Genomic DNA, 27,450 nt, shown 5'->3' on the forward strand with positions numbered 1-27,450 from the left:
GAACAAATAAAATTAAAAAATATATTAATACGCAAGTTTTCTAACAGCTCATTCTTGCAACTGGCATTTGCACTGTTCTAAGGCAATGTATCCTGTAGTAGAATTTAAAGCATACAGTCAGACATGGAAATAGAATCCCAGCCTCAGTGCTTCCAAAATCCTGTGAGTATGGACACATTATCCACTCTAAACCTCAGACTATTCATATGTATAGTGAGTAATAATTTACTCTGGCATATGGAAGATCATATGAGATCATGAATGTGATACAAATTCAACATCCATTGAATATTACTTCACTTCTCTTTAAGACAAATGTTGCAACATGAGTTTTCTTCTAGTTTCCTTGTCTTGAACTAGTTCTCCTTTGCCTGGGTAATTGTATTGGTATTCTATCTGGCCTCTAGAGATGGAGTATATACTAAAGGTCGAAACCCAGATTCTGGAACCAAAGTGCCTGCATTAAAGTGCAGGCCCCAGCACATCGTAACTGCATGACCTCAGGAAAGTACCGTGATTGGCATCTAGCCTCAGCCTCCTAATCTGTAATATGGGGATAATTATAGTAGCTTCCTTCATGGCATGAAAGTTTATAATTAAATGACTATGTCTCTAAAGTGCATAGAACCATATTTAGCCCCATAAAAGGCACTCAGTGAATGTTTATTGTTACTACTGCTAGTACTATTACTACTACCAGTACTACCATCAACACTACTTTAGACACTTAAGCAAAATAGTCCTACAATGTTCTTCTTGCAGGCTGGACTCACTAGAATCTCTGCCTACTGTTGGTTTCTACCTACTTAGTGGGTGTTTACTACTGGATAGCGCAAGTGCCATTTGTCCCTCTGTCTTGACTATCTGGGTTGTTTGCTACAGAAAATTGCCCCCAAGTACTGGCAATATGCTGAAGTTTCTCTATCTCAACTTCAGGGTCTATTTATCACTGATCTTTCCCATTTGGGATTTACAGAGCAGCATCATTCCAATAGTAAGTCATCTCTAGATCACTGCATGTGGGGGGGGGGGTGTGTGTGTGTGTGCGAGAATACATATCACTTCTGCTGTCATATATTTCCTGACTCTTTGCTGTGAGCAATGATTTCTCATTTCCAGTAGTGTGTTTGTTCATAGCAGCCTTTCCTCTTCTGAGTTGATGTCTCTAATCTGCTGTGGTTCTGCCAACTGGGAAAACCCAGTTTGTTTGAATTGTGTGTACAGTAAGTGTAAAGAGAGTCTGACAGAGAGCCTCTGGGAATCTCCCATGAGTCAAGACAGTGAGAGTCATTATGTGAACATTGTAACATAGAGTCTGGCTGCTTAGAAGATTCTTTTCAGTTCACTTTCTTGCTCTTGGTTGTTGTCCAGGAGAGGTAAGCTTTGCCAAGCATCTGAGTCTTGGAGAGGTCGGGTATTATTATTCTAATTTTATTACTAGGAATACAAAAGGCATTCAACTCGTCTTTTGTTCATGGCATTGAAATGTTCTGAGCCACATATTAATAAGAACAGAGGAAGTGTACCATACATTTTCTGGGGAAAGGTGTGTGAGGATTTTGACAGTCTAACCTCTAAAACCCCTTGCAGTGTTCAAAAATCCTGCACAGTCTGAATCTTGGTGCAGGACAAATATTCACTCTCTCAGGCTCTCTGGCCCCCAGCAGCCAGAGTGAAGAACTGTGTGGGGCAATGAGGATGGCAACGTCTAGAGCCCAGTGGCAATAATGCCAGCGGTGGTACTGGTAGGAACGGGTGTGCTGCAGTGTTCAGGATTTGACAGCAGCAGCAACAATGCTGCCCTAATGCCTGTCCCTGTGATGCTTATTTTGACTGTGGATCCAATCTGCTGACCTCTTCCAGTCCCCTGTCATTTTCCAAGCCTGGTTCTCTAGCTCTCAACATTACCATTACTATCTAATAGTTTTCCAGTAAATTGCTTATATACTTAAGTTAATCAGCACCAGTTCTGTTGTTTTCAGCTATGAGCCTTGTGTAGGACACACGAGTGATTCCTTATTTTTCTATCTAAATAGTATATATAAGAAGCACTTGATTTCAAAGGATGGTTCTCATACATTGGATTATGTTCAGTAAATTTTATTGTCATATCTTTATTAACACAATTATTCAGAGGAGATGGTGTGTTACTCTGTTATACTGCTAATAAAGATATACTTGAGACTGAGTAATTTATAAAGAAAAAAAGGTTTAATGGACTCACAATTCTATATAGCTAGGGGGACCTCACAATCATGGTAGAAGACAAAGGAGGAGCAAAGTCATGTCTTACATGATGGCAGGCAAGAGGATGTGTTCAGGGGAATTCTCCTTTATAAAACCATCAGATCTCATGAGACTTATTCACTATCACAAGAACAGCACAGAAAAGACCTGCCCCATGACTCAATTACCTCCCACCAGGCCCCTCTCACCACATGTGAGAATTATGGGAGCTACAATTCAAGATGAGATTTGGGTAGAGGACACAACCAAACCATATCAGATGGCAAAATTCTATTTTGACTCACTCCTTCCTACTCAGTTTACTCCCCTGAGCATCTTACAAGTGAGCAAGTAGTATTTAAAACATTTTCCAAAAATCACTTATTTTAATAAAAGGAAAGATTTACAAAATTCTTTCCAGAGAAAGATTAGTTTGGAGGAATAAATCCAATGATGATGTCCTTGCTAATATGAAGTACATAGCAATTATTTTTTGACAGCAGAGAAAAACAAAAGGTAAAAATTGAGTACAATTTTACATTAGTATTTGCATTGGGGTATGCTAACTTCCTGGAAGAGTGGAAAGAGCCACAGGGAAACATCAACTCAAAAGGAACACAAATATGTTTACTCAATTACTTTGATGTTCCCTAGTTCCTAAAAAAGATGTCAGAAAAGAATCAGTCAGTCTTTCCATGTGGCTCAAGAGTATTAACTATCAAAGAAAGTTTTTTGTGTGTGTGTGTGTGTGTGTGTGTGTGCGCACGCGCGCATGCCTGTGATCACACAAGAGAAAGAGAGAGATGCAAGGGAAAGAGATGTTCTTGTTGCTGAGAAAGAACCAGAGATGAGAACTGGAAAAAACAGTAAAATAATGTCCATTTTTCCCAAGGACATTTCCTATTCCTGGTTCCAGTTTGTCTCGAGACTCAATTCTTTTCTGGCCATGTGTTCTGCATAAACTCCTGTATTCTGAAAAGAAACTCATTTGTTTTGGTTATTTGTCAAGAATTTGCTAAAAAATCTTGACTAATAGATCTATATATCTACAGATCAAATAGATTAGCATCTTTAAAAATGTTATAAACAATTATATAATAAAAATATATAATAAAATATGTAAATAAAATATATTAATATACATACATTTTTATAATAAAAAAGCTATACTATATTTATTTGGAGAAGAATAAGGCCAGTCTCCTAAATTTTAAGTTTGCTCTAAATCTTTCAAATGATAGTGGAACGATCTTCCCATACTTATAAAGAAGTGACAGGAGTTATAAATTTAAAACCTATTTTTGAATCATTTGATTTGTAAAATGTTTCCCAAGGCTTCACCACAATCATAATTGGCTGCCTATCCTCTTCTTTGAACTGAATGTAAATGACCTGTCAATTTCTGCATATGGCTTTCTAAATTTAGGCAATAAGATAATTTACATTTACAAGGGGTAACCCAAGAAGATGCATAGTGCAACTCTGTAACTAATTCAGGCTAAAGAACTGTGATGAAGACTATTATTTTTGAAGAAATAAATCCTATTAAATAATAAACATAAAGCATAACTGTAAGAATGGTGAGGAAAGGAAGATGGAAAAGTCATAGTTTTTCAGAAAGTAGAATCCAAAGAATTGTTTAGGGAGACTGTTGTAGAATCATCATGTATATTCAATTTTTGCAGAAAATACACAAATTGCAAAAATATGCAAAGAAAATACTTTGTCCCATTAAGGTATTTAGGAAAGAAAAGCAAATTCAAAATACATTCGAGCTTTATACTATTCCACCTAAGTACAAGCATTTAAAAAAATAAGAAAACAAACACAAGATTGACCTGGACAATATATTTAAGATATTTGGGCCATGTCAATATTCAGTACTATAAAGGAAAGATTTCCTTCCTAGTCATGTGGATTTAGTGTTACATGATGAAAAGACTCCATCTAGAACAAGGGTGAGATAAATCTGGTTCACATTCTAGCTTTGCCAACTTACTAGCTATCTGAATTTGGACAAGTCTCAGCCTCTTGAACTTACCTACAAAACTGAGTGGTTAGCAGAATTAAAAGATGTGGAAGTTAGCTTCTGCTCAATAAAAATATAAAAGTCAATGTAAATAGGCAATGTAGCTAACATTGCCAACCAAGTAGTGTGTTTTATACCTTATATCATTTGGTTTGCCTAACCACCAGTGTAAATTTTATGGAGAAGTGCAAACGATGTTTAATCAATTTGGCTAAATGGCTCTTGTTATACATTTGCAGCCACATGGCATATCATAACTGACCTATGGCTTTGTTTTCAGAGATCTAGTTTTGACATTGGCTCTGCTATCCAGCAACTGAGTGAACCTAAACATGCCACTAAAATCACTTGAGCTTCATATTTAAAAATGGAAAGGGGAGAGAGATAATGTGAATGCAGAACCTATTTCACAAGGTTAAAATCAAAATCAGCTAACATGTATGAAAGTGCTTTGTAAAAAGCAATTCTCCAAATAAGTGTCAGGTGATGAAACAGGCAAGAAGAGGGTTTTGTAAAGTACTGCATTTGAGATTATCATGAAGGAGAAAAAAAAAAAACCTTGGCAATTACAAAATGAAAATAAAATATTTAATTTAGAAATACCAAGTAATCTACAAACTTATATCAAACTTACTTTAACTTTCTTCTACTTCATGTGGCATGCATAGTGCTTTCATAGCACAGTGTTTAGAAGGTTGTAAGAAGAAGACTGCTCAAAAAATACATTAAGCAGATTTGGAAGGGGGTGGAGGTAAAGTTAGAATTTCTGAGTCATGAAAACATCAGATAGCACTTTCCGAAAGGTGTAACTTTATTTAAAACTGTGCTGCTGTGAATTCTACCATGCTGCAGACACCTCTGAATCAACAATCTCTGTTGGCAAATTGTTATGCTGATAAATTCTCACAAAGACTGAAAATTTCCATTTTGTAAACAAATAAGTGGGTTTCTGATCATCTAGCTTATCTCCTGGAACTTTGAAAAGTAGAGCCCTGGCTTTAGTGACTCTGAATAATCTATTTTTCACATTAGCAAAGCAGATTCAATTATTTATTACCCAAATCAGAGAGCCACTGTATGAATGTGATATTAAGTCTGATACTCTTCTTCAAGCTAGGGAAGCACCAACAGCACATCACTGACTTCGTTGGTTAGATTCCCTAAGATAGTTAGAGTGGCATAATGTGCTAATATGGTCTTCTTCATAACACTAGGAGTTCTATTTCACTTCTATCCACAACAGAACAAATGTATTTAATAGAAGAATGATCCACAGGTTTCCTGTATATTTGATGTATACACGTGGAAATGCACATGCAGGCACATACAGTTTGGGTGATGGGCACTCTTTCTGCAGGATCAGTCAGTCACAGGGGCTCTAGTCTGTGCTTTTTGATCACCACCCCCATCATCTAAGAGGAATGAACTGGATGTGTGACATAGTTATGTAGCTGGGTGAAAAATCATCAGCCATCATAGTGAGGGGAAGTAGGTGAGGTATATGTGCATACCATGGACTTTGGAGCAAGCAAAGTGCACATATGTTACAAAAGGTGATGTATGCACACAACAAAAGATAGAGAGGAACAGTAGTGTCCAAGAAGGGATGTCAGACTTGGAGACAGGAGGTGCTGGGCCCAGACCCTGGATGTAGTGGGATTAAATTAATCAGATGCCTATTAAAAGCCTGACACCAGGTCTAAAATATGAGAAATCCTCATACATCAGTATGATTAAGAAATAATTTTCTTTCCACTCATTTAATAAAATTACAATTTGGGCATCACCTACATATCAAGGGGGGTTTCATTCCATGATCACAATGCTCTTTCTAGCTCAGTGAGTAGAATGAACCTAATGATAATTTTACCTTTGGGCGGCCTTGTTTTATAAAGAGCTAGGACCCATAGCTAGGACCCTATCCTTTTAAAAGGAGCACCTCTCTAGCCTACTAATCGGTGGTAGGGTGAGAGGATAGAGAGGGGAATGCTTGTTGTTGATGACAATCTTGGTCCCAGGCCCATTTCTCATGTACTTTCACCTTCCAATTTCTAGATGCTTTAAATTCTCCAGCCCACATCTGTGATGGTACAGATTTACGTGTGGTCTCACGAAGAAAGACAGGACCCAAAAGAAACAAAGAATCTGGAAGTGTTTGTCATCCGATCAACAACTTAGAAGTTGGAAGAGTCTAGTCTTGTGTGATCAGGCAGACAATGGTCTTCTTTCCTATCTAGAAAGCAGAATTGATAACCAGCCTTCCACAGCTGGGAACACAGGCCTGAGCACCCATTGTGCAGGTTAACAAAGATGTCCTCAAGGGCCAGACCTGAGCAAAATTAGAAAACAGAGGTGGTATGTTGTAATAAGCACTGGGACAGGAGCCGTGATACCTGGATCCTGGCTCTACCAGTAACCAGTTATGTGACCTTGAACAAGTCATTTCACTTTTCAGAGCCTTGGTTTTCTTACGTGCAAAATATAACATTTCTTCTGTGTAAAACATTTTACATAAGAAAACCAAGGCTCCGAAAAGTGAAATGACTTGTTCAAGGTCACATAACTGGTTACTGGTAGAGCCAGGATCCAGGTATCACGGCTCCTGTCATGGTTCAAAAACTACCAATATTTAGTGACAAGAAGAAAACGTTTAGAAAATATTTTAATCAGATATAAAAAACAAAGTTGTCTTGAAAATCAGGGTCAGTCTTCCACAATTATGCCCTCCCTCTCTTCTGTCACGCTCTCACATTCTTTCTTTCTGATTCATCAGGTTAAGAAATAAATCTAAATAATTTATAATAAAGTTTTACCACCATAGGTGACACCTCCTTTACTGGTATTTGTGTGCTAAGAAATGAATATCTGGTGTTTAGATGTCAGACACTAGCAAGATCAAAGAATGTGGAGGAAGATTGTTTTTGCATGTACATGCGTATGCATGTGTGTGTGTGTGTGTGTGTGTGTTTGTGTGCTGAGGGAAGTGAGCAATTGGTATCCTCCTTAGGTAGAATACTCCAAAGACAGTAGTCTCTCTAGCTGAGGCAACGCTGGCTGTGCAGAGAGCCTTTTACAGCGTGGCCCACAGACAATGTACAATTCTCTCTCCTCTGCAGCCTTGGTCTGCAGTGAAACTGGCAGATGCTAAACTTCAGCCTGTCTAGAACAGTTAATTAGGTTATAGAGGCTGCCAAAAATCCCAAAGTCATCCAAAGAAAATGCAACACTTTTAGATTTGAAGCAAAGGTCAGAAGACACAAACACTAATCCTATTTCTAAGAAGAGAGAAACGAAGGGAAAAAAGAAAGGCAGGAAGACAGGTCCCTGACAGTCTGGCAACTTGTTATCAATCTTTTTAAACAGCATTGAGATCAGGCATAAAGGGATCCTAGCTCTTTCCTCCAGTAATAGATACTGTATATTCATACACGATGATATGCAATAGACCCTAGATATTCACGGCCTTTCCACAACTCTCAGTCCATAACTCTTGAGACAGTAGAGGATCTTTCAGGGATCCCCTTCCTGCTGGAGAACATTTCCACCCGAAAATGAGGCTGGAATGAGGAAATTGAATCAATTAAATAGCTGGGTATGTTCAGAGCTTCTTTACAGGTTGCATCAAAGTATCACAAAGTAAGAACTGCTGCTGTCTGCCCCCTGGTTCTCAGGAGTGGAGAGGCAGCCTTACAAACCTAGAGACCCAATTCTTCCAAAGAGGTTACCCCAGAACGTGTGTGTTGGGGCTGGGGTGGAGTAACAAAATAAACAGCAGTGCATAGGACTTCACTGCCACCAGCAGGCCCCAGAGGAAGTGCAGGCCCAGAGGAGGCAGGGCTGCTTAGATTAGGAGCGTCCAGGCACGAGGAGAACACTTGCACCTGAACTGCCGCACCCTGTGCCCGCCCACCCCATCCCCAATCTCAAAGATTTGGAAAAACTGTTCGTCCTCCGTAAAAGACAGGTGTTCCTGCTCAAAAGCCCAGAATAAGTGATTTGAAGACTAAACTGCAATTAAGGCTACAAACAGTCCCTTCCCCCGGCGCCCTTTGCCTCCACCATAATTACACTTTATTTTACGAGGTCTTCGTTCCTGTCCTGGCTTATACAGTATTTCCATGGGTGCAGCGGAGTGGATGGGAGAAGGCGATTTTACGTCTGGGTCCCTCTGAATTTCACGTCACCTAGGGCGTGGACTGGACCCCTGAGCCGTTCACCTTGAGCCCAGAACCAGAGGACCGCCCCGCGTCCGCTGTGGCTGCCCTGGATCAGCTTCAGGTGGAGCAGACCCACGCGTTGCACTGACTTGGAAAAGCGGCTGAAGCGCACACAAGAAGCTGCTGCCCACAGCCAGCTCTGATTTCTCGCACCCCGGTCCCAATCCACGGCCATCTGCACTTTGCGTAACGTTGCGCAGGGAGGCGCTCCGGAGAACCCACACCCTCCCGCCCGGCCCAGGTGCGCGACGGGTCGCGCGGGGCTCTGGCAACCTCGTGGCCAACGGGCCGGGAGCCGCCCAGCGGGCAGAACAGCCGGTGAATGCGCCTCGATGGCAGCAGAAAGGCCCCGTTGGAGCCTTAGAGACCTCGGAGGAGCCTCCCTGCGGAGATCCGCTCCCGGAAAGGTTTTGGGACCACGCGGCGAGAAGCACGTGAACGGGGCAGCTTGGCTATAAAAACCCCCGCTCAGACGCGCGTGGGGAGTAAGGAGAGCGGCAGGACGCTGCCACCTGCGCCACTAGAGATAGGGATGAAGTGACCCTCCCTTCAGGACGCCAGAGACAATCTGGAGACTTCATGCTTCAAACTTCCCAGGTCCGGCTTGGGGTTATGTGCGTCGAACTTTGAGGCTGGATTCCCTGCACTTGGGCAGAGACGCGCAGACGCCCGCGCTTGTGGATTCCCGAAAATTCTCAGGGCTTGTGTGACCTTTAGGAGAGTTGGAGGGGGCGTAGTAGAATCTCAGGCTAATTGATTTCTTTACTCCACCAAGGAGGCGGCCAGGAACACTCGGCTCGTCCACAGAGGAGCCCTGGAGGCCCCTGCGCAGCCCTGAGGCCCCGGCGCCCAAGTCCCGGCCGTCCTTTAAGCCGCAGGTTATTTCTGCGCGCGAGAGAGGCGGGCTCGGATAAAGTCGGGACGCCTTCTCGCAAATAAAGTTTCATCTGCTCTTCTCGCTCGCACGGTTCCCGCCGCCTGGCGGCCCCCTCCTCCCACAGCGGGCGCGGGCGGGGAGATGGCCGCCGGCGCTTCCCGGCGCAAACGGGCGCTGCGCGCGTAGCCGCCGCCACGCTGACCTCCCGCTCCAGCTGGCTGCTGCTCTGAGCCCTGGCAGCGAGCGAAGGCGGAGGCCCAGAGGGGCAGGAGACCGCCGCGACAGGGGCCCAAGGGTCCGTATGGCCGCTCCCCGCCGGCGGGTGCTGTGCGCCACGGAGCTCGCCAGAGGCGCTTCGGGCTCGGAGCGGCTCTGAGCCGCGCCGCCTGCAGAGATCGACCCGGCCGTTCCGCGGAGCCGCAGGCAGGAACCCGAGGAGCAGGGAGGCGGTGGCAGCGGCAGTGGCTGTTCCTCCCAGAGGGCGATGTGGCCGGCCGGCGCGGGCACCAAGCTGCCCTGTCCCCGGGACTCTGCGCTCCGGCGGGCGGCTTTCTCTGGGAACCTCACCGCCCTGCCCTCTCACCTCGTGCCCGCCGGCCGCAGCGTCCGGGTCTTCATCAGCGCCAACCCTGAAGGTACGTCCCTCGCTCGGGTTTCCCCGTCCGTCCTTCTGTCCGTCCGCGCTGCAGGAGCGGGAGAGTGTGTGTCTGCCCCACAGCCCGGTGCGCCCTGCGCTCCCTTCCTCCAGCTAAAGCCGTGGCCGCCCTGAGCGCGTGGGAATTTAATTTGAATCACTTTTCTTCTCCCCTCTCTGGCCAGTTTTGCCTGCTTACTTCTATTAGGACACCCATTCTCCACCCCGGGTTATTCCCCTGGATCGATCCAAGAAACATCCAAGGCATTAGCGGGCCCTTCTGGAAGCTCCATTCTGCCGCCGCTACCACCACCTCCTTTTTTTTCTTTCTGTTTTTAAGCGGGTTCTTCTCCTAGATGACCGCAGACGCAGAACAGTAGCTCTCCTCCCCGAGGCGGGTTCCTGAATGGGGGCTCCCTTCTTGGCCACTGTTTCTGGCTGAGACGAGGTGAGTTCCTTGAGACTCTCCTCCTGCAGGTGCGAAGGTGCCCTTTGCAGAGGCCAAGCAGACTTTTGTGAACGGGAGGTCGAGGGGGACACGCGCTGTGGGTCCGGAACAGGCTTCGCGGCAGAGCGTGCAGGATGAGCTCATCTCCCCAGTTGGGTCACAGGGCTGGGTCTCCTGGATCTAGAACCTGGCCTACTCAGTCATGTTCCTGCTTAAGGCACCTGGTAGGCACTCCATGAAAAAAACTTGTTGATTTCTTGTTGCATTCACAACCACAGAGGTTGAACGCTGGGCGGTCAAATCCTGGCTTATCACTTGACCTTCCAGTCCTCAGTTCTCAAGGTTAAATTTCATTCCCAGTAAGTCGGGGATGGGGGAAGGAAGGATGTATTTGGGGCTGGATAAAACTGCAAGAATTGCTCTTTTCTAGGAAAAACAAATGTTTGGCTATGAGTCTATAGGAGACTGATAGAGGTGAGAGATTTGAGAATTAACGTTTTCTGCGTTCTAACAAACCTTGGGTCTAAAAAAGTAAAAGAGAAAAGTCCACATTCAAAGTACATTGGATATAAGAAAATCCAATATTCTGGTTTCTTGGAAAAGCATTCAGAGAAGACCAACAAAAGTAACTTTCTAGAAAATTATCATTTTGGCGGGGTGGGGGGGAATTGCACTAGCACAAGTCTTAGGTAAAGCTTACATTATGAGAAAGGAGTTGGGGAGAGAATCAAAAAGATAACATGCACTAATTAGTATTAGGAAGGCAATATACTTTTGGGGAACTGGCATGACTGTCCTTTTATCAGTTTACAGCTCACTTTCAAAGAACTTAATTAAGAAGGCTTTTAGAATGTTATAGTACACTCTCAAAAAATCATTCTATCTCAAAGATGTCTTCTAGGATTTGTACCTAAATCTGGATTTAAGGGGAAAAAAATTGAGATATTCAGCCTATTTAAGGAAAGCTGCAACTTAAGTGTTCAGGGTTGGTTCTTTAAAATATTGCTAGAACATTTTTAAGTAAGAGAATTATGTTAGAAAATGTTTAAATGCTAGACATTTTTAGTTCTGAGCTTTGGGGAAAAAGTCATATGAAAAGTGTCTCAATCTGCTGATGTGAAGCTAGCTAAATCACTCTTTGCCTTTAAACATGCTGCTTCTAAAATACTGTAAAAATTCTCCGGGGGTCTGTTGGCGGGGAGGGGGGATAGCGGGGGGGTGGGGAGTTGGGGAGGGATAGCATGGCGAGAAATGCCAGATATAGGTGAAGGGGAGGGAGGCAGCAAATCATACTGTCACGTATGCACCTATGCAACAAACTTGCATGTTTTTCACATGTACCCCAAAACCTAAAATGCAATAAAAAAAAAAAAATAAAAAGAAAATATATAAAAAAAAAATTCTGTTAATATTGTATGTAGTTGATTTTTTTCTTGCTGTGTAAATATGCAATTTCTAGGATAAAACCGATACCAAACTCATACTATTAGCTTAACATTGAGTTAGTACTCAAGGTTAATGTCATTTTTCTTAGATCTGTCCATATGATTCTTCAAATTCCCTAGTTTCTTGAAATAAAAGCTTTAGCATAGATTAGCCCTAGGAGAGCAAACAGGAGGGAGGAGCCAGTCATGCCCCTTGGCTACTGTGTGAGCTGGACAGCTTCCCCAACGATCTTAACAAACAAAACAGAAATGTGAAGCTTACCTGGGAAGTTTCAATAGGGGCAGGACCTCAGATTTTATCCAAACTGGAGAACTGATGGCATATTAAATAAAAAAGACAGATGGACATTTTTAATTATCTGAACGTGAAGCCTTAAAATCTTGGTTAATGCTCTGTCAGAAGGCAGCACTTGACCGTGGGATCTTTATGGATGCAATTTAGAAAGCAAATGCTTGTGTTTTGGTATGATCCAATATTAGATTCTTGGCCAATACTGAAGAGCCTCTCTACTGTCAAATTAAGACAAAGAACATTATCTCATGCTTTCCTTTACAAGCAGAAATCCAATTTACCTTCTAAATAAAAGCTGCTTTGTGTTGAACTCACAGCAATACTCTGAGAACCCAGCAAGGATTTTGCTTAGAGTATTGTTTTAATACGTATTGCTTTATAAGACTTGCATGGAATTTCCCCATCACTAATGAAGATAATGGAATGAATAGAATTTCTTTAGAATGAAAAAAATACTTTCCCGTATATTAATTCCTTCAATATTTTAATTTTGACTTCTATCCTTAAACAACTCTCTGAGGGTAGTGGACCAGGGATGTTCCTCCCATTCTACAGATGAGATTACTGAGGCTGTATCAAATTATACCACTTGCCTGAATTCATATAGCAGAGTGAAACAGGTAGAGCCTATAGGACCCTGAAAACACTTCTCTTGGTATTCTTTGGCCAGCCTAGGCTCCTGACAGATCTCTGTGAAATACCTTACACCACATGGACAAGACAATAATCTAGATATGGGGGATAAGTGCTGTCCAGCATCTTCTGGCTGTCAGATTCCAAGCCAAGCTGGCGGGAACATGGCTGTGCTGACCCACTTTGTTCCCACCAAGAGGTAACCCTAGGCATTCAAGGAAATTTCAGAATGTGCTGGACTCTGACACATTCTTATCCAGAAGTGTATCTGCCTCTGACTAGTCCCCACCACATGGAAGATGCTGGAGAAGGACCCATGTGGGGGAGGCGATAGCATTATCCCAGATTTTCTTAAGTGGATGGGCTTTCATCTAGTTTCGCCTCCCACCCAACATAGAAATTCCATCTGTGACATCTTTATCAATCCTTGGAAGTTTTCTAGTCATTTAGCTACTGTATTTCTGCCAGAACAGCACTCATAGCTCCTTGGAAAGATGATTTTAAAACCCACATAAGATCCTTTATTGTGATTAGCCTAAATAGCCCGTGCATATGGAGATGAAAGGAACCTGCGTGATTCTCTCCCTGTTATTAGAGTGTAAAGGTCTTCCTCTTCTCTGTCTTGATTCTTTATCAATTTATGGGAAGGTAGTCTTAACACAGAAGGAAGACCAAAATATCACATTTATCACTAATGAAAACTGACACAGGTCTACAATCCCTTATCTGTGATCTGGGCCAGATATGATTTTTGGAATCTCTTTAAGATTTTTGGGAAAAATACTTAATATACTGTCTAATATGTGGGGTCTGGGGTAACAATTCATGTCAGATATGAATAGGTGTATATGGAAACAGGAGTTCACTCTAAGTCAGTGTTACACAGAATTTTCTATGATGCTGGAAATGTCTATCTGTTACAGTAGTGCTAGCCACATAGGGCTGTTGAGCATTTGAAATGTGGCTAGTATGACTAAGAATATAAATTTTTAATTTTATATAATTTTAATGGATTTGAATTTAAACAGACACATGTGGCTTTTGTATCAAATAGCAAAGCTCCAAATGGAGTGATGATACAGATTGTAAGTAGCTTCGTTTCAGTCAAGGTCAGGTTTGGCCATCAAGGACTCAGGTTATTTCAGGTTTTGTTACCAGATGGATTGGGGGAAATCTTTTATTTTCAAAGCTTTGGAGATTTTTGGAATTGCAGGTAAAAGATAACGGACTTTTGCTGGAGACTCTGGTTTTAACTCTAGGCAAGGGAGTTTCCCATTGTTGAACCCAAGAATTAGGCTCCACTCCCAGTCACTGTCAGCAGTGGGCAGGGCACAGACCACTCTCCCTGGCCCAAGAACAGAGTAGATCCCTTTAAACCTTAAGAGATGGAGGAGGAGAAGAGAATGGCACTTTTACTTACAAGAGAGAAAGCAGAGGCTGGGCTATTGTCGTCAGATTTTCCTTCCAACTGTAGCCATCAGATTTAGACACTTCTCCTCCTCTAAGGAGTAATTGACAGCATCCTACACTAGTACATTGCCCTCTGCATGCAAAAAGATCTGGAGTGGAGAAAAAGATATTCTAACACTTATCTTTATGCATTTTTTTACCCACTCAGATTTCTGTGCTGGTAATTTTTGAGAGTTGTGAACTCTTGTCCACAGTGTTGATGATCAGGTGTTCATACAACAGCAAGAGACACATTTTCCCTTTATATGTGTACATGGATTTATTTGCTACAACCAGTATCATTGTTTGAGCTTACTTTCTCACGCAAAAGGCAGAAATATCTGCACTGAGAAATTCACATGAAACCTAGCAATATTCTTCACCATTATTCTTCTTTTCCTACTATCCTGATTATTTCTGTGGCTCCCTTTTTATTGTCTTTATGAGTAGTAGAAAAAATACAGCAAAAAGCATATATGTGTATATATATATACATACATATATACACAGCCATTTTGATACAAGAACATCTTTAAAAACTAAGTTGTAAAGGGGAATATACTGAGTTGCTATATTATGATAAATGCACATAGGACATTTGTAGTAAATGAGTTCTAAAATTTTAGTGGTTGTATCTTCTAAGTCCAGAAGCAGACATTATTCAAGCGGAGAAATTATTGGATACAAGATATATATATCTAGACTTGGGAGACAGGTTTCCTGCATTTAAATTCTCAATCTACTATTTAATGCTTTGACTTCTTGAGCAAGTTGTTTCTTTGTTTTCAGTTTCCTAATTTGTAAAAGAAGACAGTGACAGCACCTGTCTCACAGAGTTATTGAGTAGATTACATAAGCTAATAAATAGATGTAAGGCATTTAGGATGGTACTGGGCATGTAGTAAATATTAAATATATGCTATTTCTATCATTATTATCTTTATTACATTATATGATCCAGACACTGTGCAGGTATGCTTAAGCAAATTTACATATGTCCTGCCCTCAAGGAATGCAGTCTTTGGAAGCATTTGAATTAGAACTCAGTACGGTCATGCCTTGCTTAATGACAGGGATATGCTCTGGAAAATGTGTCATTAGTCAATTTTGTCATTGTATGGACATCATAGAGTGTACTCACACAAACCTAGATGATATTGTTTACACATAGGCTATATGGTATAGCCTACTGCTCCTAGTCTACAAACCTGTATAACATGTTATTGTACTGAATACTGAATAGGCAATTGTAACAGAAGAGTAAGTATTTCTGTATCTAGACATACCTAAACATAATAAAAGTACTGTTGACTGGATGCAGTGGCTCACAACTGTAATCCCAGCACTTTGGGAGGCCAAGGTGAGCAGATCACTTGAGGTCAGGAGTTCGAGACCAGCCTGGCCAACATGGTGAAACCCTGTCTCTACTAAAAATACAAAAATTAGCCGAGCATGGTGGTGGGCACCTATAATCCTAGCTACTCGGTGAATCACTTGAGCCTGGGAAACAGAGGCTGCAGTGAGCTGGGATCACACCACTGCACTCCAGCCTAGGTGACAGAGACTCCATCTCAATAAATAAACAGTAAACACACTGTAACAATACAGTATTATAATCTTATGGGACCACTGTTATCGATGTGGTTCATTCTTAACTGGAATACCATGTGGCACATGACTGTAGTAAAATAAAAACTACCCTAGATCTTTCGTGGAATTAGGTACTTCCAAAAATTATTACAGGGGTTGGATGAGCAAAAGTCAGGGCACCACTGGGTATTTAGTTCATGTTGCCAAAGCTACCACCCAGAGAGCAGGAAACTGTAGAAGCCACTGCAGGTATCACAGCTGCCTCTGGGTACCGGGTAGCTGCTCAGCCTCTGCAGAAACACATTTGCTGAAACCTGCATGTTAGCCACTATAACTGCTGGTGGAGGAACTTAGTCCTCCAGATCTTATGCAGGTGCATCCCTTTGGTAGAAGCAAAATTGCATTTGGACCCTGGCAACAAGCAAGTCTAGGAACTTCAGGCTTTCAGCCCCTACAGTACAAGGGAGATAGATAATGGAAGGAAGAGATAATGAATAATCAACACCAAACGATAGTATCTAGCCAGGGGGAAGCAAACACATTCATTCACTCAACCAGTAAATATTCGTGAAGCAACTACTCTATATGGAGTGCTGTTCTGGTGCTTAGCATACAGAAAAGTGAACAAAACAGACTAGGTCTCTGCTCTTATGGTGTCTACATAAATAATATGTATGTGACAAGCACTGTGCTGATGATAGGAACAGAGCATTAAAGGAGCACCAAGGACGGTTATGTAAACCAACTCAGGGTTGGAGGGGGTCAGAGTGAAGGGTTAGTTGGGCTCCCCAGACAAATGAATAGAGCCAGGGTAGGAAACTATTCTGCATGATAATCAAATATGAGGCAGAGTGATGATGATATCTCCACAGGGATTAGAAAGAAATAGTCTTTATCATTCAGCAAAAACCTTTTATCATTTTGAAGAACTGTCTTGAGGTGATATTATCATTTTCCCCTTGAAGGTGGCTCATTTAAAATGAAATTTGAAATAAAGGATGATTTGGACTATAAAGATAAACTATATACATGTCTTTGCAGTCTACAAAATCAGTTTATAGATCTTTTAATATTATTTTGTAAGCAGTGTATATCAGAGCAACAATACCATTTGCCATTTGAAAAGGTGTGTGAAAGTTTGTATTTTATTTCTGTTTCAGTTATCTATTGCTATATATCAACCCACCCCAAACCTGAGTGACTTAAAACAGTGATTTATTTCTCACAATTCAGTGGTTGGTATTTTAGGCAAGGCTTGGCTGTGTGGTTCTTCTGTTCCATGGGGTATTGAATTGAATAACTTGTTCAGCTGCTGTCAACTAAGCCTAGACTTGGCTGGGCTGGAAGGTCCAAGGAGGCTTTATTTACATGTCTGGCACCCCTGTTATCCTCCATGAGGGTCCTCTCTCCATCTCTAGCTTTTTTTCCCATCTCTTAGGAGTCCAGCCCAAGATTCATTATAGGGAATTGACTTTCTCAGAGAAAGGAAATGGAAGCTGCCCCTCCTCTTAAGGCCTGGGCTTGGAAGTCCCAGAATGTTTATTTTGCTACATTCTGTCATCAATGCAAGTTACCAGGCTAGTCTAGATTCAAGGTGGGGAGAAAATTTATTAATGTGAGAAGAGGTATGTGCATACAGGGAAGGGAGGAATTACTAGTAGCTGACTAAAAATTACCATAACCCCCCCATTAGGTTTTTGCAGTTTCTTTGACCTCCTTTTGTCATAATTAGATTATGTGAGATAACAAGAGCATAACCCAGAGGCCTTGCAAATATTATAGTAGTACTCAACAAGTGTTAATAATTATTGTCATTATTACTATGTGTTGTTGAAGACTGGGAATAACTCAGTAAGTAGCACCCTTCTTTCCTCTCAAGTCCATAACTAACTAAATATCAGTTTCTGAAAAAAAGACTCAAGAGTTTGCAGATAGAGAGGATCAGAATATCACTATTTTTCCTGATATAGATAATGGAGAATGCTTTCATGCATCTTAATACTAAACAGCAGAATTAGATATTCTTCTGGCCACTCACTGGAGGTGGTGTACCTCCAGAGACCCTCCATCCTGTGGCCTACTCCATAAAACAAGGAGCCTGGAGGATAGAGTGAAGCCATGCTCCCCAGGACAGGTCAGGGCCCAAGGGGTAGGAGTGAGCAGGTGGGCAGAGATCGCCTGCTTTCTTCTTCCTTACTTTCCAGTTCTGGGCAGGTTAAATGAGGAGGTAAAGAGGGTCCAGGAGGTCCTCATTACATCATAGCCCACTATCTCATATAAAGAAGACAATGAGGTACAGGCTACTAAAGATAATAGGAACGATATACATGTATCAGATATTCAGTATCAGAATACATTTGTAAGGTAAGTTTTCAGCACGGCCTTGGGGAAAGTCAGAAATAAGTTGTTTAAAGCCACTGTGTTTTGAAGTAGATTGATATACAGCAATAGATAATTGGAAAATTAAAAAAGCAAAAACCCACAAGTACCTTCTAAAATGACAAATGATGATATTCTACAGAGTAACAGGAAGTAATTAGGTTTGCTAAAGTAAGCCTTAGGTTTTTGTTTTTTTCTTTAAATCCATCCTTAGCAAACTAACACAGTAACAGAAAACGAAATGACACATGTTCTCACTTATAAGTGGGAGCTAAATGATGAGAAGACGTGGACACATAGAGGGCAACAGCAACCACTGGGGCCTTTTGGAGAATGGAGGCTGGGAGGAGGGAAAGGACCAAGAAGAATAACTTAATAGCTGGGTGATGAAACAATCTGTACAACAAACCTCCGTGACACACATTTACCTGTGTAACAAACCTGCACTTGTACCCTTGAACTTAAAGTTTAAAAAAATTAGGCTGGGAATATCAACATTTGTTGAAATACTGAAAGTTCCATTTTGTTGAGAAATTCTTGGCAAGAACTAAATGGCAATATGTATTTCACTGATACAGGAAGAGAATGTCAAAAAGCAACCAACTTTGAGCTTAAGCATTGATGAATTCCTATCCAAGGCAGCTGCAGAAGATCTGTAATACCAGCATTCAGACATGAAAGATAATCTGTTTATAAACATAAAGCAACTATAATAAACCAGGCAGCTTAAAGCTCAACTCAGTTTTTTTTTAAGTTTTGTTTATAATGGTCGTGTTATTTGAATAAATGTAAAACTTAAAGCAGTGGCTCAAAAGCATACGTAGGTACTGAGATATGCAATCAGTTTAGAAGGAAATGTGATATTCAAGACACTCTTGCATCACTTCTTCAAAGCTTTAGCTTCCATTGCAATTTTTCTTGAAAGCAAACAGGATTCATTCTACAAATTAAAGTGTGTTGGCTAATGTATAATTAGAAAAGAGAGATATGTGATAGAAAGTTAATAAAAAGATGAAAAACTGCAGCTTGGATGCAATTCAAAGAGAATAATACCACCTTCTAATGAAGTACTTCCTTGAAATCTCATTTTCGATCCAAAATATTTCAAAGATTGTGACATGGCACACTGAAAACAAAGAGCAGAGCACAGATGTCAGGTGTCTTATTCCTGGAGTATTACAGAATTCAACTCGGATGAAACCACAAAATTGAAAGCATATCCCTCATAATATTTAATCTGATCTATTACATATGGTGTCATTCAAAGAGTTTCTTGCCACACAATGTCTCCTTCAGATTTTATTCTTAGCATCAACTGCAGTATTTATTAGCTACCCATTGTGCACAAGCAAACACCGAATTGGTTGGTGTTACAACCAAGTTACAAAGGGAGTAAAAATAACAGTATGTACTGCTGTCTTTATTCTTTAGGCTCACACATCTAAGAGGCAGGACAAACACAACTATAAAATGTACAGACAGTGCAGTTGTGAAAGGGATGTTTACATACAAAGGCTGACTGGAATAATTGGAATCAGGTTGTATCTGCTATCCCAGTCTGGCATGAGCTGTTCAAATTTAGCCAACAGGGGAAGACTGAGAAGAATCAGACCTAAAAATCAACTGTCTACTGTAGAAGGGTGGCTAGTGGGGAACTGGTCCTGCCCATATGTAAGAAGAACGTGTCCAGATCCAAGGGAAGGCACAGTTTTTGAAAGGGAAGGCATTTGATACCAAGGAGCCTGATAGAATCTGAAAGGTTACCCAGTGAGTGAGCAAAGCCTGGGCTGAAATGTGTTTAATTTATCTGAGTGTCAGAAGAGTTACTAGGGTTTACTTAGATAAAAATTGAAGGAGTTTCTGCAGATACAGAGCCTGAATGTCTTGAGCACAGAGTTCCCATTCTGAAGTGGGGACTTGTGAAGGAGAATAGGGCAGCAGAAAGTATCTAGCAAAAACAATGGAATCCCAGCCCCTAGTCATAAGGGAGGATGGAGGCCCTGGGACAATGTACAAATCTGCTGTTGGGATTAGAACCCAAGGCCAGAACTGCAGCCTGGGTGTTATGACCCTGAATCCCAGAGGATTGGGGCGGAAATAATGCTAAACATTTTTTGGTTAAGGTTACTGTTGGGCCCAGAGAGTGGGACCAGCCACCGCTACAGGTGGCAGGAGCTGTGGTTTCAGATATGTCAGAGGATGGATGCAGAAGCCAGAAATGGTTATTCAGTTAGAATAAGGAATTTAGAGCAATATTTGAAAGATGAGAAATACTTAATTGTCATAATTGGAAAAGAAATGTTCCAGAAGGAGAGAATAGGACATATCCTGGAAGTCGAGTAAGTCTCACTTCTGAATTGGTGGCAGTGCTTAGAATACTTTGGCGAGAAAGCTGTGGGGCTATATTCAGGCTCAGTGGAAAAGAGCAGTGATTAGTAATGTCTGCTGTGGAATGAACGCTGGTCTATATCCTTATGTGTGCTGTATATATGTGACTACGGGCACTGGGGGTAGAGGAATGAAGCAGTGTAAACAAGAAAGAGAAGGCTTTTGTTTTGTTTCATTTGGCCAAAGCAGAGAAGACAACTCAGAGAAAAATAAGAAAATTGTGTCCAAGAAATAACTGGTGAGAAATTTCCTTGCCCAGATGACAGAACTGGTAAAATCACAGCTTTCTAAAGGGAGAAGAATGTGTTGAAACTGTTAAATAGACTGAAAAATCTACTTACATGAGTGGAACCTGCATGTGAGTTTGTTGCTAAGTAGAGTAGCTTCAGAAAAAATCACACTCAGTTGATGATATTCTAGAAGACTCTAATTAAAATGGAATTCAGAAACTACTGAAGTCACTGTGTGATAAGGAAAGTTAACCAAAATTATCAAATGCTTAAAAAAAAGAATCTTCTATGAACACTAAAAAGTAGAATTGAAAACAAATTCATTTTAAAGCCCAGTTTTTTAAAATTCAGAAGTCTAAATCTTTTCACAGAAAGATTTCAATAACAATAAGAGTATGTAAGAAAAAGAAAGATCCAAACTTTCTCCCCTCTGAGAAGCTACCATTTGGAGGTTTTACCTAAAAAAGAATAAGAGCATTCATAAATTGAGGGATTTCACAATTTAGCAAAATCACTGCCATGCTGGAAATTTAGGGTTTTGCAATGTGGCCCTCAAAATTTGGGGCTCTCTTATTAAGAGGTGGGGTCTCTGACTTTTCCCCTTGAATCTGGGCCAATAGACTACAGGAGAGGTGTCAGTGTACCAGATTTGGGGCCCAGGCATTCAGAGATTGGCCACTTCCACTTTCTGTCTGTCGAAACGCTGATTTTTAGAACCTCACTTCCCCATGGAGGGACCCCTATGGAAAGGAGGCCACAGCCAGCACCACCTTGCCAACAAGGAGAATGAGCCATCTTAGTGGTAGAGCTTCACCCCGTTGAGCTTCCCCAGCTGACTGTGGCCATGTGGCATGGAGATCAGCCTTCCTACTTAACCCTGCCCAAGGTGCAGGTGCAAGGGTCAAAAGGAGTGACTGTTGCTTTAAGCCACCAATTTGGGTTTGTTATGCAGCAATACGTAAATGAAATTAGTAAAAGAAAACAAACATTATAGTGTGTCCTAAGAATGAAGAATTTGAAGGTTAGATTCAGGTTTGAATCCCAAGATTTGCCCAATCTTGGGTAAAATATTTAGTCTTCTTAGGCTCATTTCCCAACTAAAAAATTGGAGCAGTAACACCTACCTCACAGGGCAGTGGTGAGAAAAAAATAAAATACTATACCTAGGCATCTAAAACAATGTCTGAAAGATACTAAGGACTTAAATATTTTAGGTCAGAATTTGTTAAAAGCTCTAGAATATAGAATTATGACAGTTTTATGGAAATGAGAATTTCTTGAATAACTTCCTTCTTAAAAAATTATAGCACAAAATGGGTCATTATTCTCAAATCACACTACCTATATGATCATGTGTGCTTTTAGCTAGAAGGGATTACATAAACACACAAGATTTTTAAAATGATGATTTAATACATAAATATGAATTCAGCCCAAACTATAACATATTAAGTTAATAAGTTACATCTCTAAATAATAGAGCAGAAGCAAGCTGATTTTTCAAAAAAATACCTACCAAAAAAGACAACTCTTTTGAAACCACAGGTAGCCAGCAGAGTTCAATAAAATGACATTCAAAGAACAAAAAGTTTGCACTTTCACCTTTTAATGTCAGATGTGCTAAATTCTTATACTAAAAAATCATAATTTCTATCACTCAAAGAATTCCTTTAATGTTGCTTTAAATCTACGTAAAGGTTCATATATCATTGTTCTGGTCCTGTTAATCTTTTAGACCTTAATGTATAGTTTGCTTGCCATAGATGTTCCAAAGAGGCTGTGGTGCCCACATCTACGTGGGAAAGACCACACTGGATAAAAATGAGCAGCCGTATTCTCTAGGAAGGATTTTGGTACAAATCTCATGCATGATTGAAAGACTATTTAATTCCAAGTAGTTACTATTGTTGAATGACCTAACCAACTCTCACTGTAAGTTGATCATTCTTATTGTGTTCTTTTAATGGTTATTGAGAGCTCACATTATAGTGATTAAAGAGCATTTGTGCTCCTAGAGGAGCAGATGTTTGAAGTTGGAGGTGGTTGCAGGAGATGGGTCTTTTGAGTGAGTCAATGAACAGAACTGGGCATAGGTAGACGATGACTTGAATCTAGAAAGTGTTCATCCTTTATTTGTTCATTCTGGCTTGCAGATCTCAGAGTAAAATGGAATGAGGGAGAAGGCCCAGGTATCCAGGAGTTTTGAAACAGAAATGGGTGTTGTGATTAAGTTTGGAATTTGAAAAGGGCTAGAAACTGAGGCAGTGCAGCATCCCCAGGACAGGGAGTCAGTCCTGAGTGTCTGCAGGTGGAAGAAGGCAATGAGCCTGCTTTTCTGGATGTAACCAGTGTGTTTATCTGAAAAAGAGGAAATACAGGGCTCAGCTAAATACTTTGTTTCTTTTGCTGAGATTTTAAAAAATATTTGAAACTCATTCCTTGTTCCTTAGGCTTATTGTATAATAGTTTTATTTTCCCTTACCATTTTTCTTTTGGAAAATTAGTCTTTCCTATGTCAAAGGAAAAAATGGATTTCACTTTTGCTGCGATCACAAGTAGGATCAAAGCAGACCCATGCTCTGGAGGCTGCCCCAGTGGATGGGTAAGCACAGGGGTCCCCTCTTTACATGCCATGGACCTCAAAATGTATATGTAAATTTCCTCTCTGCCAGCACCTGCAAGGGGGATGGCAGTGCAGATTTCAAGGACATGAGTTTCATTTGATACCAGAACATGTTAGAATCACAACGTCAGAATCTAGATTATGCACTGCCCAGTGTTTATGAGCTGTGTAACCTGGGGCAGATTCCAGAACCTTGAGCCTCCATTTTCACATCTGTTGAAAACAAATACAACTCTATATTTTATATCTTATTCAGTTCTATGGATTAAATTCTGCTGTAGTAAACATACAGCGAATGCTATATAAAAGCAAAGCATTGCTCTTTGCTTAAAACTTTTCCAATTATGTAAGACTTAAACTTCCTTATAAGCCAATATTGTGATACAGTATAATTAGCATTTAATACACAAAACAGGTGCTCAGCAAATACTTGCAGAATTTTTAAATATCTAAGAGACAGTGAAGAGGAGGTCATGGCATGAAGAGTGTTCCTCCTGACCCGAGTCCCAGGCATTACTGCAGGGCCTAGGACAGCAGGGCACACTCTGGGTCACAGATCTCATCCCTCTCCTGTCCCTGTCCCTGTTGCTGCCAGTAGATGTAACCATCTGTCAATATACCAACCAATTTATGCCTGAGGCTGCCTTGTTACTTTGCCTGAGCTTGACAGGCCTCACCTAGAGGCCAGCAGGATCCCCACAGGGAGGGTTACAGAGATGCAGCCCTAGCGTTCCCACCCTTGGAGGCCAGAGCTCCCACCCAGCCACAGTCCATGGATGTCGCTCCCCAAGTTCTACCGTAGTGCCTGGAGAAAAGGCAGAGAGTGGGAGGAGAGGGATGTCTTCCTACCCTCCAGGGAAGGAGCCACTGAGGTAAGAAGAGAGATGAGATTTCCATGAAACTAGAGAAGAACAGTGAAGTTTTAAATTCCCATGCCATTCTCACAGAAACAATGAGAAATCAAATACTGTTTGTACTATGGTCTGGCTGCATTATGACTTTGGGGACCAGTTAGGAACTTTGCCACTCTCTATAACATTATTTTTATGGACAGTTTCATTCTGTGTTCCGTTTAAATCATGTACCACCAGGCTATGTCACAGCCATTTAGAAGGGAGCAATTGGAGCATTTTCACTAGAGAGTGCTCGTTTTCTAATAGTGTCATGTGTGCATGAGGTGTGATGTTCTGGTCCTTGAGACAACATGAGGGGAAGAAGGCATGAAATGGACTGAAACTTCTTGGCTTCTACTTCTGGTTTATACAGTAGCTCTGTGACCATGGGCATTCTCTCTGGGACTCTCTTTTTCTCATCTGTAGAATGAGGTGGTTGACAAACAGGTTCTCTGGGGCCTCTTTCAGCTGCAGTATTACATTATTCCATTTCTCTGAAACTCCCCAGCAGTGTCATTTGCGTGGTTTATATTTTAAGGAGGGAAAATGTGGGATCTAGCTCTTTCTTCCTAACTTTGTGACTGCATCTACTCCATTGCCTGAAAAATAGTAATAATATCACCTGTCTTTCCTGCAACAGAAGTTTGTCATGATAACGGAGGGAAAGCAGTTTTGAAACTACAGTGTATTAATATGTGTAAATTATTTATTATTTGAATGTGGAGAGTATAACAAAGTGCACAATAAAGTTTGTGGGAAATATCTCCAGGATTTAGAAACACCTTCCCAACTATTCCTTATTCAAACTGGAAGGTATGAATAGGGTAAAATAGGCATAAAAGATATCTTCCTTATGCCTGCAAATGAGGCTATTAGATTGATTTTTAAAAATCATTGAGTTTGGGAAAAGGCAGACAGTGTGAACCCTTGGATAGAAGGGATCTGATCTCCATCCTGAATTGCATAATAGAAGCCTTTATGTGTGCACGTACAACACATGATACACACAGGGAATTGTGAATAGTAGAGGCTGAAAATTCAAACTGTGGAGTTGGAAGCAGTGGGTTTGAGACCTTGCTGTGTGCTATTTTCTGACTTCAGTGACCTCAAACAAGTTACTCAATTTATCCAATCATCAATTTCCTTATTTCTAAAATTGGAAATAACCTAGGATTCATGTGAGAGTAAAGCTTGTAGAGTGTCTAACACATGCTTGGCACAATGAGCTTTCATTAAACATTAACTAGAATTATTCATTAAACATTAACTAGAATCAATCACCATTATAATTAGTAGCTCCATTTTCTCCTTATGTAGGAGATGCCGAGGACTCAGCTAGTGAAGAAGGACACGTCAGGCATGGCTCAACCAGCTGGCGTGCATTAAACAAATGCTCGTCCGCTGGCAGGATCCTTGTTGCCCACTCAATAGGAGAGAGAAGGACGTGTAACATGATGATACAGTTAGGAAACATTTATATTCCGTTTGTTTATATTAAGCCAGAATGTTTATTTCCAACTGTCTGTCAAAGTTGACATCTTAAGAGTCCATATTTATAATAAACATTTTAAAAAGAGCTTTTGAAGAATTACCATCACAAGTAAGTTGTAAGCCACAAAAGTAGGCATGCCTTCTTATTTCACAGACACCCATTTTCCATGAAATTCACAAGAATTTAATGAGGGACTTGTACATGCAAGACACTGTTCTAAGCCTTAAAGATGTGGAATTTAACTATGTTAAATAACGATGTTTAAATAATTATGTTATTAAATAAACATACACATAGCCTCTACTTTCATGGTGCTCACATTCTGATGGGGGGACCATAATGTAAATATACAAAATAAATTAAAATATTTGTGAAGTTTGTGGAAGGTGGTGATAACTACTGTGGAGAAAAACAAAGCCAGGTAAGGAGAAAGAGTAATGGGCAGTTCCTCTCTCCCAGTTAATGGCTAGTCATCAAAGTTCTGTCTGATGAGATACTGTTTGAACAGAGATATTAACAGTAAAGAGGAAACCAACCAGATATGTGGAGGACAAACATTTCCACCCAAAGAAGCATCAAGTGCAAAGGCCCTATGGCTGAGCATGACTGGAGTGTTCAAGGAAGAGCAAGATCATTGTACTGGAAAGTGGATGGAGACAAGGGTGATTTTCAAAAACTTTAATGCCCCTGTGTGGCAGACACAGCCAACCAGAATAGATGCCATCTACAAGCATCCAGGAAGCTATACCTGTGTGTGCCTACGGAGCATCAGCTATAGTAAGAAATAAGATCAGGGAACTCGTGGAAGCTGGGTCATGTGGGGCCAGTGTGTTATCTCATTGTAATTTGTAGAAGCCAACTTTACCCACAAATGATAAGGATTTTCACTATTCATTCAAGGAGTATATTCACTCATTCAATTCATTTTTTAAATGATCCCAAGAGAAGATTCCATAGTGGCTGTATCAATTTACATTCCCACCAACAGTGTACAGGTTCACTTTTCTCCACACCTTCACCAACACTGTCTTTTGTCTTTCTGATAATAGCCATCCTAAGAGTTGTGAGGTGATATTGCCTTGTAGTTTTGATTTGCGTTTCCCTGATGATTGGCCAATATTGTTGGGGGAAAAAGTATTACCGTATTCAGTGGGATGTCCATTTTCTACGAGAAAATCAGCAATTCCTTCAGTGTCCTGGTAGGATAGTAAAATGTGGAACCTAAGCCGATCTTCTCAGCTACCCCAGGTACCTTGGAACTAAAATGGAAATAGATGAGAGACATTGTATTGGATTTATAGAGGAGCATGTGGCAAAGTGGCTCAACCCTTGAGAATAAGACTCATAATAAGAGGAAAAGGTTTTTTGTTCATACGTGGCCTGGGAAGACAGAAAATCCTCTCTGAGGTTGCAGAAGGTAGAGTCCAACTTGGTCTCTGGATGCTAGAACATGATGTTACAGGGTGCTTCTTGATATAGCTCCAGGTGGATTCACTGCCACATCCTCTAAACAAAGCTTTTAGAAAACCTGCTAAAAATTACTTGAGAGGGGAAATGAAGGCAACAACCATTTGGGAGCCCATCATAAATTTGATAGAGCTAGGA

The 27,450-nt window shown here is 41.0% G+C and overlaps 1 protein-coding gene across 1 annotated transcript in view; it reads left to right on the forward strand.

The window, feature by feature from the left end:
* The first annotated feature begins 9,514 nt into the window (after window positions 1-9,514).
* NWD2 (NACHT and WD repeat domain containing 2) overlaps window positions 9,515-27,450 on the forward strand; it is a 208,408-nt gene continuing 190,472 nt past the window's right edge. Inside the window, exon 1 of the mRNA XM_012475003.2 lies at window positions 9,515-9,984. Within this exon, the coding sequence (XP_012330426.2) occupies window positions 9,834-9,984 (151 nt within the window). The 5' untranslated portion in view covers window positions 9,515-9,833. The remainder of the gene's footprint in view (window positions 9,985-27,450) is intronic.

Source organism: Aotus nancymaae, unplaced genomic scaffold, assembly GCF_030222135.1.
Source record: "Aotus nancymaae isolate 86718 unplaced genomic scaffold, 86718_ANA_hifiasm-v0.15.2.pri h1tg000006l, whole genome shotgun sequence".
Lineage (NCBI taxonomy): Eukaryota > Metazoa > Chordata > Mammalia > Primates > Aotidae > Aotus > Aotus nancymaae.